Consider the following 17,670-nt stretch of genomic DNA (forward strand, 5'->3'; position numbering starts at 1 on the left):
TCCTGCCCCTGGTGCCAGCAAAGGAACCCCTGTAATCTCCTTCTGACCAGTTGTCTGACCCCTTTACTGTGTATGGGCTGAGAAGTTCAGAAATCCCCCCTGCTACCACAGATTCATTTGTCTCCAAAACCTATTACTGGTTTACTACTTCATGGCCTGTGCTAGACTGAGCTTTGCTCTCATCCCTGTGCAACAGACCTTTTCTGCCAACCTTCTAAATTGTCTTGGGCTGGAAAATTGTTTCACCCTGTCCTTTTGTGGGTTCTGCTGCTTCAGAATTTTAGACAAGTTGTTTGGAGGGTCTTGGGGGGATAGCTCAGGTAAATCCCTCACCATTTCTCCTCCATCTTCTCTGGGTTTTATTTTTAAACTGTTTTCTTAATCCAAAAACCTTTCTAACTCCAATCAATTCTCATTTTTCCATCTTAATAATAATAGCTCATTTTTAAATTGGACTTAAGATTTACACTGTACCTTCCTCTTAGCATTTGTGTGAGGTGGATACTAGTGTGCTGGGGGTTAAATAGCTTATTCATGTTCACTCAGCTGGGAAGCATCAGAGTTTGGTCTTCTATTCAGACGTCTGACTCTCAAGAACTCTTTCTTCTGTATCACTTCTTTCTGTTATACCACTGTTGCCTCATAATAGCTGACATTTCTCTGTTGGTGATGATGGAATTATGTGGGATTAAAAAAATGTAGACCCTTCATTCATTATCCTTTGTTAGTCTGTAAGTGCTGAAAGGAAAGATATCCTCTTGCATTTCTTCCTCTGTGCCTCAAAAGATCTTTTTGGGGACCCAGCACTATCCTTAGGATTTGTGAAGAATATACAAGAGACAGAAGGAGTCTTCCGGAAGGTGCTTAGACCTGACAACCAGCATCCATGGCTGCTGAATGAGAGCCTCTTCAACTTTGGGGAAATAGAAAAGAAGACACAGTTCCTTTTCTTGAAGAGCTTGTAGTCTTAATTATGAATAAAGTAAACACAGTTGAAAAGCACGTAAGAATATTTCCAAAGAAACCCTTAAGTTAGTACAAATTAGGAGAACAAACTTCTATATGTACTACTGAGGGGACAGAGAGAAATGGAGCAAGGTCTGGCATTTTGCATTTGCCCAGGGTTGCAGACCTTTCTTTGAATTTTGATGCATTAAACAATGACTTGTTTTGTTAAATCTTATATTGTATTATATTGCTGTAATTACAGGCCAAACACAGTGTCATGGACATAATAGCATGCTCAAAAAATTTTGTTTTTCAACTTAGTTACTTGTTTTAGCATTTCATTCTTTTAACAAATATTGAGAACCTACTTTGTGTAAAGCACTGTATCTCTTGTTTCCTCAATTAAATTGATTGTAAATTCCTGGGAAGCAGACCTATGTCCTACCTTCTTTTGTGGATCTCGAAGAGCCTATCTAGCATAGATCCTATACACATAGTAGGTGTTCAGTAAAGACTTTCTAAATGAATGAATGATGGATGGGATTATTAAGGGAAAGTCAATAGGCATTTGGGGATAGGGGACTGGAAGCTCTGGAGGCAAGCCTAGGGTTAAATATGTACATAAGGAAGTTATCTGCATAAAGATGATAATTGAACCCATGAGGCCTGATGTGGTCTTTGGGAGAGTATGGAGAGAAAAGAGAAGAGGGCCCAGGGCAGAACTTTCGGTTACTTTCTTACTGGTTGTGATGTGAAGATGATCCAGGAAAAGAAACTAAGAGTGATGGTCTCACAGGAGGAGAATAGGAAGAAAGCAGCGTCATTAAAACCAGAGAATGAGAATGTAGTAAACAGTGTTAGATGTGTGGCCTAGAGGTACAGGAGGATCTGGATTGAGAAAAGACCATCAGATGGGGCAATTAAAATCATTGTTAACTTTGGAGAAAGTGGCTCATTTGAGTTCAGTTTGGAGAGTTTCAGATTACAGAAGCTTCAGAGGAGAATGAGGGGAGAGAAAGTAGAGGCACCAAGTATAGAAAACTTTTAATGACAAAGAGGAGAAATGTAGGACTACAGTATTAACAGGGATGGTGGTGTGTGATGAAGATTTTTTAAGTATGGGGGAGACTTGGGCATGTTTGAAGGCAGTAAGTAAGAATACTTAGTAGATAGGGAGAATTTGGAGATTAGATGGTGGGGAAGAGGGATTGAGAGAGCAATCCAATGGAGAAGATGGGAGGGGATGGGATCAAGGGAAAATGTAGAGGGATTGGCTTTGGAAAGGAGAAGGGCTGTCTCTTGGAATTAAGCTGTAAATCATATTAACTTTGAAAATCCTGCCTAAAGGATCCCTTGGATCTTTTGAATTATCTTTCATTTCCAGGTATACCCATATTTGCTTGTGTATATCCACAAAGTCAGGAGGTTAGAGGTGAGACAATGATGAGCAAAGCTGTATCTTCTAGGAAAATAATATCAGAATTTGACTGTGCTTAGCCTATATGTAGTTCCAGAGGTTGACTCAGAAGCATAATTGATAGTTTAGGAATAAAGAAATCTTTTTTTTTTTTTAAGCAATCGGGGTTAAGTAACTTGCTCGAGGTTACACAGCCAGTTATTTCTGAGTGTGGTGCTGAGTATCTGAGCCCGGATTTGATCCAGGTCATCCCAACACTGGAGCCTGTGCTCTTACTCACTGAGCCACCTGGCTGCCCCTAAGAAATTGGGGTTAAGTAACTTGCTCAAGGTTACACGGTCAGGTGTTTCTGGGTGGGTGCTAAGTGTCTGAGCCTGGGATAGAATAAAGAAATTTACATAACTTTGTTGTATATTTAAAAGGAATAACAGGTTATACATAGTAGATTTATAGTTTCATGTGCAATCATCTTTTTTTTTTTAAAAATTGTACTATGTTATGGAAAAGTTTGTTTTATTTCATAAATTAAAAATAAAATAAATTTTAAAAAAGAAAATAAATAAAAATGGAGAAAAAAAAGTGGCTAAAATAGGCCCCCAGGTTGAGCTATTTTATTCAGTTCCTTCTTTCCTGGTCATGAAAGAAAGATAAAAAGTGGGAGGTTGTCTTAGGGGTGAAATGAACGCCGCAGATATGAAAGAAGGTGCCCATCCTCAATATTCTCCCAAAGTAAGATGTGAAGGAAACCAGTTCCTGCTTACAGAATAACCTCCTTTGGGGTTTAACTCTTTTTATCCTGACACACTCCCATCATACTCTGATGACCTGCATGATCTGACGCTGTGTTTTTGTCTTTTTAGGAAACTACTTTGCCACACACTTTTTCATGGGAGGTGAGAAATTCGACACCCCTCACCCTGAGGGTTACCTCTTTGGAGAGAACATGGATCTGAACTTCCTGGGCAACAGACCAGTGCAGGCAAGTCCTTGACCTTGGGACCATGTTACAGAGTCCAGAGGACTGGTCTGTTTTTTAAGTGTTTGTGAATTGGTGCACATGGGATGCTACTGCAATGAGAGTTGTTAGAGATGAGGCTTGTTGAGAGTAGGTTGTTAGGACTCTATTCAGCTATGCCTTATCAGGTTCCCTGAGTTTCCTGATCCAGATCTTAAAATTAACCAGTGAAATTGAGATAAATTGATATTTGCCTCCTTCCTGCATTGGTCTGACCGTTTAATAATAATAAGGTCCCCCATTTAATAAACTCCAGTAACTCCCTGTGACATCCAGGATAAAATGTAAAATCTCTGGCATCCAAAGTCCTTCATAAGCTACCTTCCCCTCACCTTTCCAGGCTTCTTATGCTTTATATCCTGTCATGTACTGTTCAGTCCAGTGACACCAGTTTCCTAGTGTTCCTCAAACTAGACACTTCATCTGTCAGCTCTGCACATTTTCTCTGTCTCTCCACTCTTCCCTGGAATGCTCTCCTTCCTCACCTCTGCCTCCTGGCTTCCTTTAAACCCCAGATAAAACCCTGCTGTCCAGCAGAAGCCTTTAGAGATCTCTCTCAGTTCTCGTTATCTTTCTCATGTTGGTTATTTCCTATTTGTTCAGTATGTGGTTTGCACATAGTTGTTTGCTTGTTGGCTCCCCCGTCCGAATTTTTCTAGGATGGGACCTGTGTTTTGTCTTTCTATGTGTCCCCTGTCCCTGACTACATTGAACTACTACATCAGAAAGAATGGGATGGGGAAGAAGGGCTGAGGTGTCATCTGTAAAAATATTCTCTCCACTCCAGCTCTAACTAGTGTTTCAACTCAAGAACTGTCGGGTGACTTGTTTGTTTGTTTGATGTTTTTGTGTGTGAGGGAAAAGTTAAGCAGTCCCTGAAGATAAAGGTTTAATTTGAGCCAGACCTCTTGGATCCCACACTAGCTCCTTTACTACAAATATAAAATCTTTGTGATATGACGCTCTTTGGCTTCGTTTTCCCCTTCTATATCGCTCATGAATTAACTAACTCCTTCTGTTTCCAGTTGAGATTGAAGGAATCACTCACTTTTGTCAGTATATAGATAGTAAGGGAAGATTGTAAAGTACCTAAGAAGATGCTGGGTTCAGTTCAGGGCACTTTTTAAAGTCCAACACTTTGGAGGTTTGGAAGTATTGATTACAGCGAATTCCCTATTATTGGAAATCATAGAACTGTCAAGGGACATAGAGGTAAAATGGACCTTAGAATTCATCTAACCTCACCCCTTCATTTTTCATATCATGGGAATATAGATTTACTTAGAACTAAAAGGGACCTTTAATAGCATCCAGGCCAACCTCCTCACTTTATTGAGGAGGAAATTGTGGGTAAGGGAGTAATTAAGAATTAAAATTGGGGGGTGGCCAGGTAGCACAGCAAATAAGAGCACCGGCTCCAGTGTTGAGAAGACCTGGAGATCGAATCCCGGGCTTGGACACTTAGCACCCACCCAGAAACACCTGGCCGTGTAACCTTGAGGAAGTTACTTAACCCCAATTGCTTAGGGGCGGCCAGGTGGCTCAGCGAGTAAGAGCACCGGCTCCAGTGTTGGGATGACCTGGAGATCGAATCCCGGGCTCAGACACTCAGCACCACACCCAGAAATAACTGGCCGTGTAACCTTGAGCAAGTTACTTAACCCCAATTGCTTAAAAAAAAAAAAGAATCAAAATTGGATCTAATAAAATTCAAATTCAGAGATTTTTCCTCTGTAGACAGTTCTTGCTCTACATAAACTTATCTTATGCAAATTCAACTCCTCATTAAAAATTCTAAAAGAAAGCCCCATATCAAAAACCACTTTATGTTTTACTTTACAGTGTTAGCTTTACTATACAGTGCTGTGCTCGCTCTCTCTCTCTTTCCTCTGAAGGTCTACAGCCTGCCACCCCTCCACCAAAAAACCCCAAACTCTTAAGAAACCCCTCCATTTGAAAGCAGAAGAACAGATACATGGAGAGATCTCTATTCACTCTGGCATTGGGTCACAGACTTGGTTTGAGACCTCTGGCACTGAGATAGGAAGGCTTTGTTCTTCTGCCCACCCACCTGTGTGTCTGGCCCCTGCAGGTTTATCTTGTGTCCATCACTCGGGTAGTATGTGATTGTGTCTGGCCCCCCACACGTCTGCCACACCACGTTTTTCTTCTTTCATTTCCAGCCAGGCCTCGATGTGGCCGGTCCCAACCCCCACACGTTCCTCCTCCTTCTCTTGCTTCTCTGTCCTTGAACCTTGTGCTGGCTTATTCCCTTCACAGGTGGTCAGCCCCCTCTCCCCTTTCCTTTCTCATGTCCATGGGCAAATTTGCATTATGTAAAAATCTCTTTATGTAGATTCCTGTGGAGACATCCACTTATGTAATATGAAAACTGTCTGTATACTCTTTTGCAGAGCTAAAGCTGGATGACCAGTTGATAGGGGCAGTGTAGATGGACTTCACACATTGTGTGACACCTAGGACAGCTAGCAGACTAGATACTTAATAAATGTTTTTCCAATGCAATTGAAATGGCATCTAAACTCCAAGACTAGATGATTTTTATAAGAAGAAATGATCTATAATAAGGCTTCATTTTCTATTTCTCTACTTTTTCTGTTAATCAACAGCATTTGTTAAGTGCCTGCTGCGTGTCAAGTACTGTGCCAGGTACTAGGAATATAAAGACAAAAAGTGAAACAGTTCTTTCCCCTCAAGGAGTTACATTCTAATGAAGGAAACAACATGCAAATATATAGGTATTCATGACTTTCAGGTAGTCCAGTGATTCTTGACAAAGCGGACTCAGAGTGCAGAATGAGACTTACTTTTTGGGCATGGCCAACTTGGAAATTAGTTTTTCTTGCCTATACATATTTGTTACAAGGGTTTTCTTTTTTTTTTTATTCCTACAAGGAAGTAGGAAAGAGAAAATAGACTTTTGTTTGTTGAAAAAATTAATTTTGTTAAAAAGATTATTAAGTGCTGACATATATTGGTAGAAGAAATTTCTCATTAGGAACTTCCTATACCAATGAAATCACAAATCCAGTCCCAATCCTAATCCCAGTCCCTATTAATAGAAACAGACATAAGATAATTGTGGTATAGACTATTTACCAGAGTACCATGGGAGCAACGATTACTGAGCCTTGGCGAAGCTCAGTAGAGGATGTGACCCTCAGAGAGGGCTTTGAAGACAGGACAGCATTTGGACTGGTGAAGGGGGCAGGGAGGGAAGGCATTCCAGCTAGGGTTAGGTAGAAATACAGGTTAGCTGTAAACCAAATGCAAATCTGAGTTTGTGGGCAAACTTTTATTAGTGCTTTTGAATTCTCATAGCATCAGATATTTCTTTGGTCTTGGTGAAATATTTTGTTAGCAATTTCAAAATTTCTTTTCCTTGACTTTTTCTTTAGTTGCCTGTAGGTTGACTTTGGTCCTTTGAAACTATGGGGCAATCTTGGTCTAATTCAATGCTTCTTAAACTGTAGGTCTCAACCCCATGTGGGCAATTTGGCAACAGTAAAAGTTTCTGAACATGCAAAGACCAAAAAATAATTAAAAATCAAATGTGTAATGAATCCAAGGTGTTTCTGGCAGCACTTGCTGGCATTGCATAGCACAACTTCACTGCAGCCTTGGTTCTGAACAAAAAGCTCAAGTACTTTGCACTATGTATGCCCTTAGGTCAGGCAACACCAACAAATACTGCTGAAAGGCAGAAAGGGGGTCATCAGTGGAAAAAGTTTTAGAAACCCCAGTCTAATCTAATTAAAGCTGCTGCTCTCTCCACTATTATTAATGATCTCTTTCTTGCCAAAGCCAATGCCCTTTTCTCAATCTTCATCCTTCTTGGCCTCTCTGCAGCCTTTAACACTGTTGATTTCCTCCTTCCTCCTGGTCTCGGTTTTTGTGGTATTATTCTCTCCTGGTTCTCCTGCCTCTCTGATTGGTCCTTTTCTGTCTCCTTTGTTGGATCTGCATATAGGCCATTCCTGCCGAACCATGAGGATCCCCCAAGACTGTCCTGGGCCCACTTCTCTTGGTGATCTCACCAGTCCCATGTATTCAGTGATTCAGCTATGCTGAATGCTCTCAGATCTACCTCTCCAGCCCTAACCTTTCTCCTGACTTCCAGTCTCACATATCCAACTGCCTATTAGACATCTCAAACTGCATGTCCCACAGACCTCTTAAACTCATCACATCCTGTAGTGGCAACTCTAAGTGGTTTCTTATGCCAGCTCTCAATTGACCAGCAAGATCATGGAAGTGTGAAAAATTGTGGTTGAGGTGAGATTAATCAATGCAATCAATCAATCCGTTTATTAATACCATAAGCAAGGTTTTTATAGAGTAATGAAACAAAGAAGGTAATTATAGGTCATATAAGTTTTCTAATAACTGCATTGTTCAGTTTTAAGATGTCAGATGGTGATGTCAGTTTAGGCTTTGAGGATTATCATGTCCTTTGATGATTTCCAGGCCATATGAATAGCATCTAAAATGTATGGGTGAGCCAGTACCTTCTGGCTAGAATCCCACAACAGGCACAGCCCTGGATCTCAGGATATCAGGTAGGCTCTGATTTACAGAGGACTGGACAGTACAGACTGGCCACTTATCTAGGACCAGCCTGATTCCTGGATGAGGTGTTTTGGCTTCCTTCAGTATCCAAAATTGAATCTTTCTTCCCCAACCCAGGTTCACAACCGGGGTGCCATCTTCAGTTCTTTATTCTTACCCTCCACACTCCATATCCAGTCAGTTTTCAAGTCTCCTCATTTCCACCTCTGTGACATCTGTGCTATACATCCACTTTTCTGCTCTGACACTGGAATCACCCTGGTGTAGACCTTTATCTCATTGTCCTTTGCCTGGACCATTGCAGTAGCCTCCCTCCTTGCATCTCTTCCCACTTCAATCCATCTTCCACTCAGCTGTCAAACTGATTCTCCTAAAATACAGTATTCTCTCTCTTCTTCTCCCTTCATCCCCCTCTTTCAATCCCCACCCCGCCCAATTCAGTGAACTCCAGTGTATCCCTCTTACCTCCAGAATAAAATATAAAATAATATAAATATAAATGTAATAATAAATATATTTATTTATTGTAAAATAAATAAATAATAAAATTTAAATATAAAATAAAAATAAAATATAAAATCCCCTTTCTGGCTTTTAAAGCCCTTCATAGTCTGACTTCCTCCTACCTTTCCTGTCTTCTTACACCTTCTTTCTTCCTCATATTCTGCAGTCCGGTGACATTGTCCTACTTTCTGTTCCTAGAACACAGCACTTTCATTGTGTGACTCCAGGTGGTGTTACTGGCTGTCTTCCATACCTGTACCACTCTCTTTCTTCATCTCCACCTGTTAGCTACTCTGGCTTCATTTAGATCTCAGCTAAAGCCCCACTACTTGCAAGGATAAGTCCTTCTGAACCTTAGGGTCTTTCCCCTGAGAATACCTCCAATTTATCTTACATACATGTCTTGTTTGGATATGGGTATTGGACCAGTTTTTGCCTTTTTTTTATATCCCCAATGCCTAGCACATAGTAGGCACTTAACAAATGCTAGTTAACTGACTAATCTTTATCATTGGAAGAGAATTTGAAAATAGGAGAGAGCTTTTACTGGGACCATTCCCATTTTCAAAGCTTTCTTTTCTGTCTCCAAGGCTCTTTAACAGTAATTTACTTTATTCTGCTGGAAAATTTCTCTTGATTCTCTCCCATGATCACTAACGTTTGACTTGGTGCCTGGGACACATTATTGCCTGTTACTGCATCTGTCTTCTACCTTACATGACCAGACTTGTTGAACAGATAACTTTTGCTGTCATCTAAATTACTTTGAAATTTAGAATACTGCTGTAATCCTTGGCCTAAATTATTCTGTAAACTTGATGATGTTTGAACATTTGGGAAGGGAGGGGTCTACTATTTCTTCAGAAAGGCAAATATAGCTTTTTGAGAATGAGAACTAAATAATGAAAACAAAAGCTCACATCCTTCCAGGGCTTCAGGAACTTTGTGATTTTTAATAATGTTAAAGTGCCAAAGGAATCCATCTTTAAGAACTGGGTATGGGGGGGCAGCACAGCTAGGTGGCGCAGTGAGTAGAGTGCCAGCCCTGGAGTCAAGAGGATCTGAGTTCGGATCCAGCCTCAGACACTTAAACACACACACACACACACACACACACACACACACACAACTAGCCGTGTGACCTTGGGCAAGTTACTTAACCCTAGTTGCCCTCCAAAAAAAGCAAAAAAAAAAAAAGAACTGAGTATGGGAATGTGATTTGGTAATCTAAATTCTAAGCCTTACTTAAGTACTTAGTCTTTCTTCTTCCATTTATTTTTTCATCCATAAAATAGATGATTCCTTCATCTTCTGGACCCTTGGCAGAATTTTATATCAGTGGCCGGATGGAAAGCACAAAATACTAAATTGTTGTGTTATGTGTTATGTGTTATATGCTGAAGTTTCTCCCCAGAAATGCTATGGTTCCACTAATTATATCTAGATGTCACCCTAGCTAGGTCCAGTGAAACCTATATACTTAAATTTGAAGATATTCTGGCATAGCATTTACCTGCTATTTAGTATTCTTAGATACTGACTTCAGATTGGTTTTGATTTTTGTCTTCTAGTTTCCCTATGTCACTCCTGCTCCTCATGAACCTGTAAAGACCCTAAGAAGCTTAGTGAATATTCGCAAAGACTCCTTACGGCTCGTGAGGTAATTTTTTTGAACATTCTTTTCCGGGAATACAAGACAGTGGTGAGAAAGACAGTTGGACCCAGTGCTCATGAGGACAAAGGGTGTAGTCTTGGTTTCTCTACCAAATGGAAAGATGCTCGCTATTCTAAATGGTACAGAAGAAAAGAGAGTCTGAGAGTCTAGAGGGACTATAAATAATTTCTTTGATGATTCCATTATAATTCTATTTTTCTTTGTCTTTTCATATGAGTCAAACAGAAGACTTTGAACTGGATACAATTACTAATATTTCCAGTTGTTTGAGGGGGCACCATTTTATTTTTTAATGTTAAACTCTGAAACTTGCTGTTTTGAAGAATTGTGGTATTTAGAGGCTAAGGTATCTGTGGTATCTATGCTGAGAAGGACCCACTTTTGTCTCCTGAGAGAAAGGAAGGTGGGAATGGAAGGCCTTGACTTAGTGGGAAAAAAGGAACTAGGAGTTCATCAAAAAGAGAGTGATGCCTCAAAGTGTCAAACATAGTCAGAGCTCAAAAATCTGGCTGTTTTTTGAAGAGGAAAAAAAATTCTTCCTTTCATTCTGGTGTAAATAATAGCACTGCTGGGCTATGAGGTTATCCCATAACTTTCACCTCAGGATATTTCTGGAGCCATGTGTGGTTGAGCCAAGATAATCATAAGAATCCTGTATCTACCTGAGACATCAGATGTGACCATAGCCAGTTTATAACCTAAACTGGAATCCACCAAGAAAGCCCTAGGACCTACTTACCTAAGTGTCATCTGAACCTCCTGTGTCACCTGTCCAGTCCTGGAGTAGAATTTCTTTGATAGCTCTGGACTTGTACAGGTTCCACCTAGTTTAGGTCTCATCTAAATTTACACTTTCAAGGGGCAGCTAGGTGGTGCAGTGAATAGAGCACTGGCCCTGGAGTCAGGAGGACCTGAGTTCAAATTTGACCTCAGACACTTGACACACTTACTAGCTGTGTGACCTTGGGCAAGTTACTTAAGCCCAGCGGCCTTGCCTTCCCCTCTCCAAAAATAAAAGAAAGTAAATTTACACTCTCAGAATAGTCTTCACAAAAACATAGCCATCTCAGGTTTTATGGGCACAAAGTAGAGGTGATCCCTGACTGCTGTAGTGATAAGTAGGTCGTCAGTAAGAATTTGTGGAACACTTACTGATTGACCTACTCATCATTCTTTAGACCAGTGACCCTCTTTTCTGCTATGTGCTAGGCATTATACTGAGCTCTAGGGACACAAATAAAGGCAAAAGACAATCCTTGTCCTCAAGAAATTCACAGTCTAATGCGCAATGAGTGCCAAACTTGAGTTTTCCTAGGTGTAGATGACAATAATCTAACTCCATTGTATTACTAATAGAGGCATAGATGTCTGTCAAGAGGTAATGTAATATCAAGAATGACACACCAGAGCTTACATTTAAGCCATGCTTCTGAGAAAAGACCTATTTAGAAACAGACTATTGGCCAAGATGTCATCTAGGAAGACGTATTTCATTTTCATATGAACATATTTCAGGAGTTGGGGGAATGGAAATAAGTGAGTGGAAAGTGGACATTTCCTTAAGTTTATCAGTGATAACCATATAGGATTATGGATCTATATGGAGGAAATAAGCAGTTTGACTCTGAAGCAGGGTGATAACTATAAGGTGAAGCTTCGGTTTCCTTTCTCTTTCCTGGCATCCTGATAATCTTTGGCTCTAGATTTGGCGAGTTTCTTGTGAGGAATGGGGTCTGATTGTTGAATGACTCGACTTTGCTATTCTTTTTTCTCTTATTTGGCTAGGTACAAAGATGACGCCGATAGCCCAACAGAAGAGAATGAGAAGCCAAGAGTCATGTACAGCTTGGAGTTCACTTTTGATGCTGATGCTCGAGTGGCTATCACAATATACTGCCAAGCAGTGGAGGAGTTCATGAATGGGATGGCAGTGTGAGTCTCTGCTGGACTTGGATGTTTGTTCAGGGACTGAAAGCTCTCTTGACCTCATTGTTCTGCTAGTTCTTCTAGGCCTGAATAGTAGAATACAAGACTGGGGTAATGTCTCATGAGAGCTGCCAAATTTCAGGGCTAGACACACTTAGAAGAGACATGGTCAAAGATGCATTTCTTTCCCACTAGGGTAATGAAATTAAAATCAGAAGTTTATTTGATAGATATAGAATCAAGGCAAAGAAAGTTGTATGGTTTCTTAGATTAGCTTTGTCAGGCCATCTGATAGTTTGATTAATCACTCTTCTTTGCCTGCCACATTAGATCAGAATTTTTGCCATTTTCTCTTAATCTAGAACTACAGCCAATGGTAGGATTCTTTCTCTTGAACTGTATGGGAAACATGAAAAAATTCATATTTTCTGGTCCTTTCTTGAGATTTCCTGTGACTGATTCAGACATTTAAACTTTTAAATTTCTAATTTAAATCTAGCCAGTCAATGAACAATCATTTATTAAATGCTTGTTATGTGCAAGGCACTGTGCTAAACACTAAGGCTACAAAGAGAGACAAAAATAGCCCCAGGCCTTCAAGGAGCACACATTCTAAAGGGAATACAACATGCATGTGACTAGATACACACAGACTAGATACATACCTTCAAAGTAGCTGAAGATAATCTTAAAGGGAAACGCATTCGTAGCCAAGGGGAGTGGGAAAGTCCTCCGGCTGTAGGTAGGATTTGAGTTTTTTAAGAAAGCAAGGGAAACGAAAAGACAGAGGTGAAGGGGCAGAGCATTCCAGACATGGGACTGCTAGTATAAAGGGGCAGAGATGGGAGATCAAATAGTGATGGGAGCTGTAAGTTGTCTAGGATAGCTAGGTCATGGAGGGTTGTAAGGTGTGAGAAGGATAGTAAGGTGGGAGAGGCCAAGTTATGAAGAACTTTAAATGCCAGAGAGAGGAGTTTATATTTGGTCTTGGTGGTAATGAGGAACCAATGAATCACATTCAGCAGGGGCGTGTCATGGTCAGGATCTGAACTTCAGCCTTTTGTATTGAACTGTTACTTCTCCTTACAAGTCTTTCCTCCAAGGTACTCATTTCTTTTCCAGTTCTTTCCTTTCCTTTAGCACTTTCATTTCATTTATAAATTAATTTTTAATTCTTGAAGTATTTCTTCCAGGAATTCTGGTTGAACCTTGTGTCCATCTTGTTTTTCTTTGAGGTTTTGCTTCTAAGAGTTTTGTTGTGATTCTTTTCCTTTGGCTATGTGTTTTGGGCTCTCCTGTCACCATAGCTGGTCTTTATGATAGGAATCTCTTATTGTTTATTTTTCCAGTCTTATTCCTAATTTGGGTCTTTACATTAGGGGCAGGTTCTGCTCTGCACGCTTCTGAAGAGAATATTTGACCTGACAGGGTGTGGTCTAGGGTAAAGTTTCATTGCTTCCTGTTTGATCAAGTTATACCCTGTCCCTAATGTCCTTATGCTTCTGTCTTTCTTCCTATTCTTGCTGACGTGACTTGGAAAAGTGACTCATTGTGATTTTTCCTTGGATATCCTGATCACAACTCAAACTGATGCTCTTTCTAGGCCTTTATTGGAGTAGTTGTTTCTTCCTACTCTGCCACCTTTGCTGGTCTTTCTTACACTTGTATTTTAGGAAAAAAATCACTTTGACAGTTTAATGGAGTCTGGATTGGAGTAGGGGAAGAGACTAGTGGCAGGGGAGGTCCGCTAGAGGTATTACAGTAGTCCAGGTGTGAGGTAATGAGGACCTGAACTAAGGTGGTAGCTGTGTGAGTGGAGAGGAGACCTATTTGAGAGATGTTGTAAATGCAGAAACAAGATTTAGCAACTGATTGGATATGTTGGGGTAAGTGCAAGTGAGGAGTCAGAGAAGATACTGAGGTTTTGAGCTTGAAGGATGCAAAGCCTTGACAATAATAGGGAAGCATAGAAGAGGGGAAGGTGTGGGTTGAGGGAAGATAATGAGCTGTGTTTTACACATGTCGAGTTTTCGGTTTCTATAGGACATGTGGTTGAAGATATCCAAAGGGCAACTTGTGATTTAAAAATGGAGAGAGACTAGGGCTGGATATATAGATCTGAGAATCATCTGCATAGAGATGATAATTAAACCCATGGGAGCTGATAGATTACCAGGTAAAGTAATATAGAGTCCTGTAACAAATAAAATCCCAAGACACAATTTCTGGCTATTAATAATTGATTTATTAACTAGGTTAGTCAGTAATCAATAGGTTGATGGTCAGTGGTTTCACTTGGTAACCAAAGACAAAGGTCTTAGATCATTTTAAGTGCCCCTCCTGTCTTCCTGATAGCACATTATTGGGCCCTCCCTTGACAAGTGAATAGCAACCCTAATTAGTGGACACTTGAGGAAGTGGGTAAGAGCTCTCAGCCCCTCCAAGGACCACATTGTTGGAAGGGAAGGCCAGCTGAGAATATGGCCTGGTCATGATTTTTAAATCCCCTCTAGTAGTTTGAGCACTCTGATCAGATTCTCTCTGGTTTTATTTCTCCTGTAGGAGCCAAGCCTCTCCAGACTCTAGTGAAGGGACCAAGGACACTAGAATTTCTCTGAATAGAAGCTCAGTTTGACCTCTGTTTATAGAGTGAATAAAATCCAGAGTCCAATTTGGGTGGGGCCCAGCCCAAACTAGCTAATAATCATATGCTTTGGGGGCTAGGAGTAATCACTGTGGTCAGGCCCTTCAGAGACAGACTGGCCTTTTCAAGTGGGGTCTTGAAAAAATAGGAGGAAAAAGGATGGATCACAAATTAATAATTGGTTATTAGTATAATATTAATTTCCCTCAGCCCCTTTTCTCAGGGCAGAACTTTGGGGGGACACACATGTTTAAGTGGGTAAAAGGACCAACAATGGAAACTGAGGAGTGGTTGGACAGAGAGGAAGACACCAGGAGAGAACAGTGTCATATAGACTTGGAGAGAGCAGACTATCCAGGGGAATATGTTGAACATTTCTGAGAAGTCGTGGGGGAAATCAGTATTGAGAAAAGAACATTAGATTTAGCAGTTGAGATAGTTTCAGTTGAATGATGAGGTCAGAAGCTAGACTGCAGGAAGTTTAGAAGAGAAAGAAGAAAAATGACTTTCTTAAGGAGTTTATCAATGAAGAGATGGAGAAAGGATGATAGCTAGCCTAGATGGTCAAGTGAAGGTTTTCTAAGGATGAGGAAGATAAGGGCATGTTTATAGGGAAGGAAATAGTAGATAGGGAGAGACTGAAGATAAGAGAAAAAGCAGAGTTGTTAGTCAGGAGAAGGCAGGAAGGGGTGAATCAAAGACAAATGTAGAGGGATTTGTCTTGGCAAGGACAAGGGTCACCTCTGTTACAGTGGAATAAGGATAGTGAGTAATTACACTCAGACAATTTATTTAGCAATGTATTGGTTACAGAAACAAACCTCCAAAGCTTTGAGTAGCCAAGGACATTGACCATTGGTTTCTACACAGTTTATATACAATTTGGAAGGAGTAAAAAAAATAGGATTACAGGGATTCAGACACCCTCTTATTTGTGGAGGGGATCAGAGAGGGAGAACCATAGTTTTGAGATTGGTGGAGGAGATGGGGAGACACTGGGTTGAGAGAGAGGGGGTAGTTTTGTGACATTCTTTTAAGTCAAGTGACAGGTGGAGTACTTTTGTGACTTCTCCAAAATCAGGTGACTTCAAAGAAGTTCTGAAACTTGGCTTCACAAAATGACGGATAGGGCAAAATGGAATCACTAATGCTTTTTTTAAATTAACACATCTTAATGGAAATAGGGATGGAGGAGGAGACAGTGGCAGAAGGCATCTAGGTGATAAAGGATGAAGAGGAGGAGACAAGAGGCAGTGCTCTCAACAAATGGTTTCATTTCATGGGGTGTAATATAAGATGAGGTCTTCATTTGAAAGAGTGAGAATCTGTCCATCCTTGTCCATTTTTCCCTGAAGGCTTTGCTAATTCTCCTGAATGCTTTGACTGGCTTTGAGCTTGTGTTCCAGCCATTGTAAAACAGCTCTTGAAAATTTAACCTTTGTCAAATTGACCCTTCCCTATTTTCAACATGTCTTTTTTTAATTTATATTTTTATTTATTTAGTATTTAATTTCCCAGTTACATGCAAAAACAATTTTTTTACATTTGTTTTTAATTTCATTTCTTTCTTTCTTTATTTGCTTTTTGGAGGGGAGAAGGTAGGGAAGTTGGGGCTAAGTAACTTACCCAAGGTCACACAGCTAGTTTTTATGTTGTGTCTGAGGTCAGATTTGAATTCAGGTCCTCCTGACTCTTGGGCCAATGCTCTATTCACTGCACCAACTAGCCACTCCTTTACATTTGTTTTTAAAACTGAGTTCCAAATTTTCTCCCTTTCTCCCTCTCCACCCCCCATATTGAGAAATCAAGCAGTTCTATATAGGTGATGTATGTGTAGTCATGAAAAACCTATCCATAGCAGTTATGTGAAAGAAAACATAGACAAAAAGAAAAACATAAAGAAAGTTTAAAAAAGGTATGCTTCAGTCTGTTCAGATACCATCAGTTCTTTTTCTGGGGATGGATAGCATTTTTCATCCTACATCCTTCAGAGTTGTCATGGATTGTTGTATTGCTAAGAATAGCTAAATCGTTCACAGCTGATCATCTTACAATGTTGCTGTTACTTTGTACCCAGTACATTTCACTTTGCATCAGCCCATGCAAGTCTTTCCCAGTTTTTCTGAGAGCATCCTGCTCATCATTTCTTTTTTTCCCCCATTTTTCAAATGCTTTATTAACTTATGATTTACATCATTCATTTCCACCAGATTTTGAGTTAAAAGTTTTCTCCCCGTTTTTTTCCCTACCTACCGCCCCAAAATAGCAGTCCCACAGGATATCCCCTCCTCCAATCTGCTCTCTCCCATATTTTCTCCCATACCCCTTTTGACTTTTCCAGTAGGGCATGGTGGATCTCTATGCCCCAGTGCCTGTATATCTTATTTCCCAATTACATGTAAAATAGTATTAATAATAGCATATATATATATATATATTTTTTTTTTTTTAAACATTTGGTTTTGAAACTTTGAATTCCAGATTCATTCCCTTCCTCCCTTGTCACTCATCCTTACTGGAAAGATAAGCTGTTCAGTATAGGTTGTACATGTGTAACTAATGCAAAACAATAACATAGTAGATATATTGTAAAAGATTGACTATATTTCCCTCCCTCCTATCCCACCTCCCACTTGTTCTGTTCTCTACTTTGATCCCATCCCTTTTTAAAAGTGGATGCTTCCAACTTCCCTCCCCCCCAGTCTGCCCTCCCTTCCATGATCCCCTCTTTCATCCCCTTCCCCCCTATTCTCCTGTAGGGTGATACCCTATTTAGTGTGTATTTCATTCCCTCCCTGAGCCAAATTCAATGAGAATAAGGTTGACCCATTCCCTTTTGCCTTCCTATTCTTCCCCTCCATTGTAACCATTTTCCCTTGCCTCTTCTTTATGAAATAGTTGACCCCATTCTGTCTCTCCCCATCTCCTCTCATTAAATTCCTCTCTCACCT

General features: G+C 40.2%; 1 protein-coding gene across 4 annotated transcripts in view; it reads left to right on the forward strand.

Moving 5' to 3' along the window:
• Window positions 1–17,670, forward strand: part of MGRN1 (mahogunin ring finger 1) — a 131,112-nt gene that overhangs the window by 38,146 nt on the left and 75,296 nt on the right. For all 4 annotated transcript variants that reach the window (XM_069089487.1, XM_069089495.1, XM_069089504.1 and 1 more), the window contains exons 2-4: window positions 3,226–3,344; window positions 10,046–10,134; window positions 11,935–12,081. In XM_069089487.1, the coding sequence (XP_068945588.1) occupies window positions 3,226–3,344; window positions 10,046–10,134; window positions 11,935–12,081 (355 nt within the window). The remainder of the gene's footprint in view (window positions 1–3,225; window positions 3,345–10,045; window positions 10,135–11,934; window positions 12,082–17,670) is intronic.

This window comes from Petaurus breviceps, unplaced genomic scaffold (assembly GCF_028583685.1).
Source record: "Petaurus breviceps papuanus isolate PSGF00001 unplaced genomic scaffold, PetGlider_PUasm1.0 120, whole genome shotgun sequence".
NCBI lineage: Eukaryota > Metazoa > Chordata > Mammalia > Diprotodontia > Petauridae > Petaurus > Petaurus breviceps.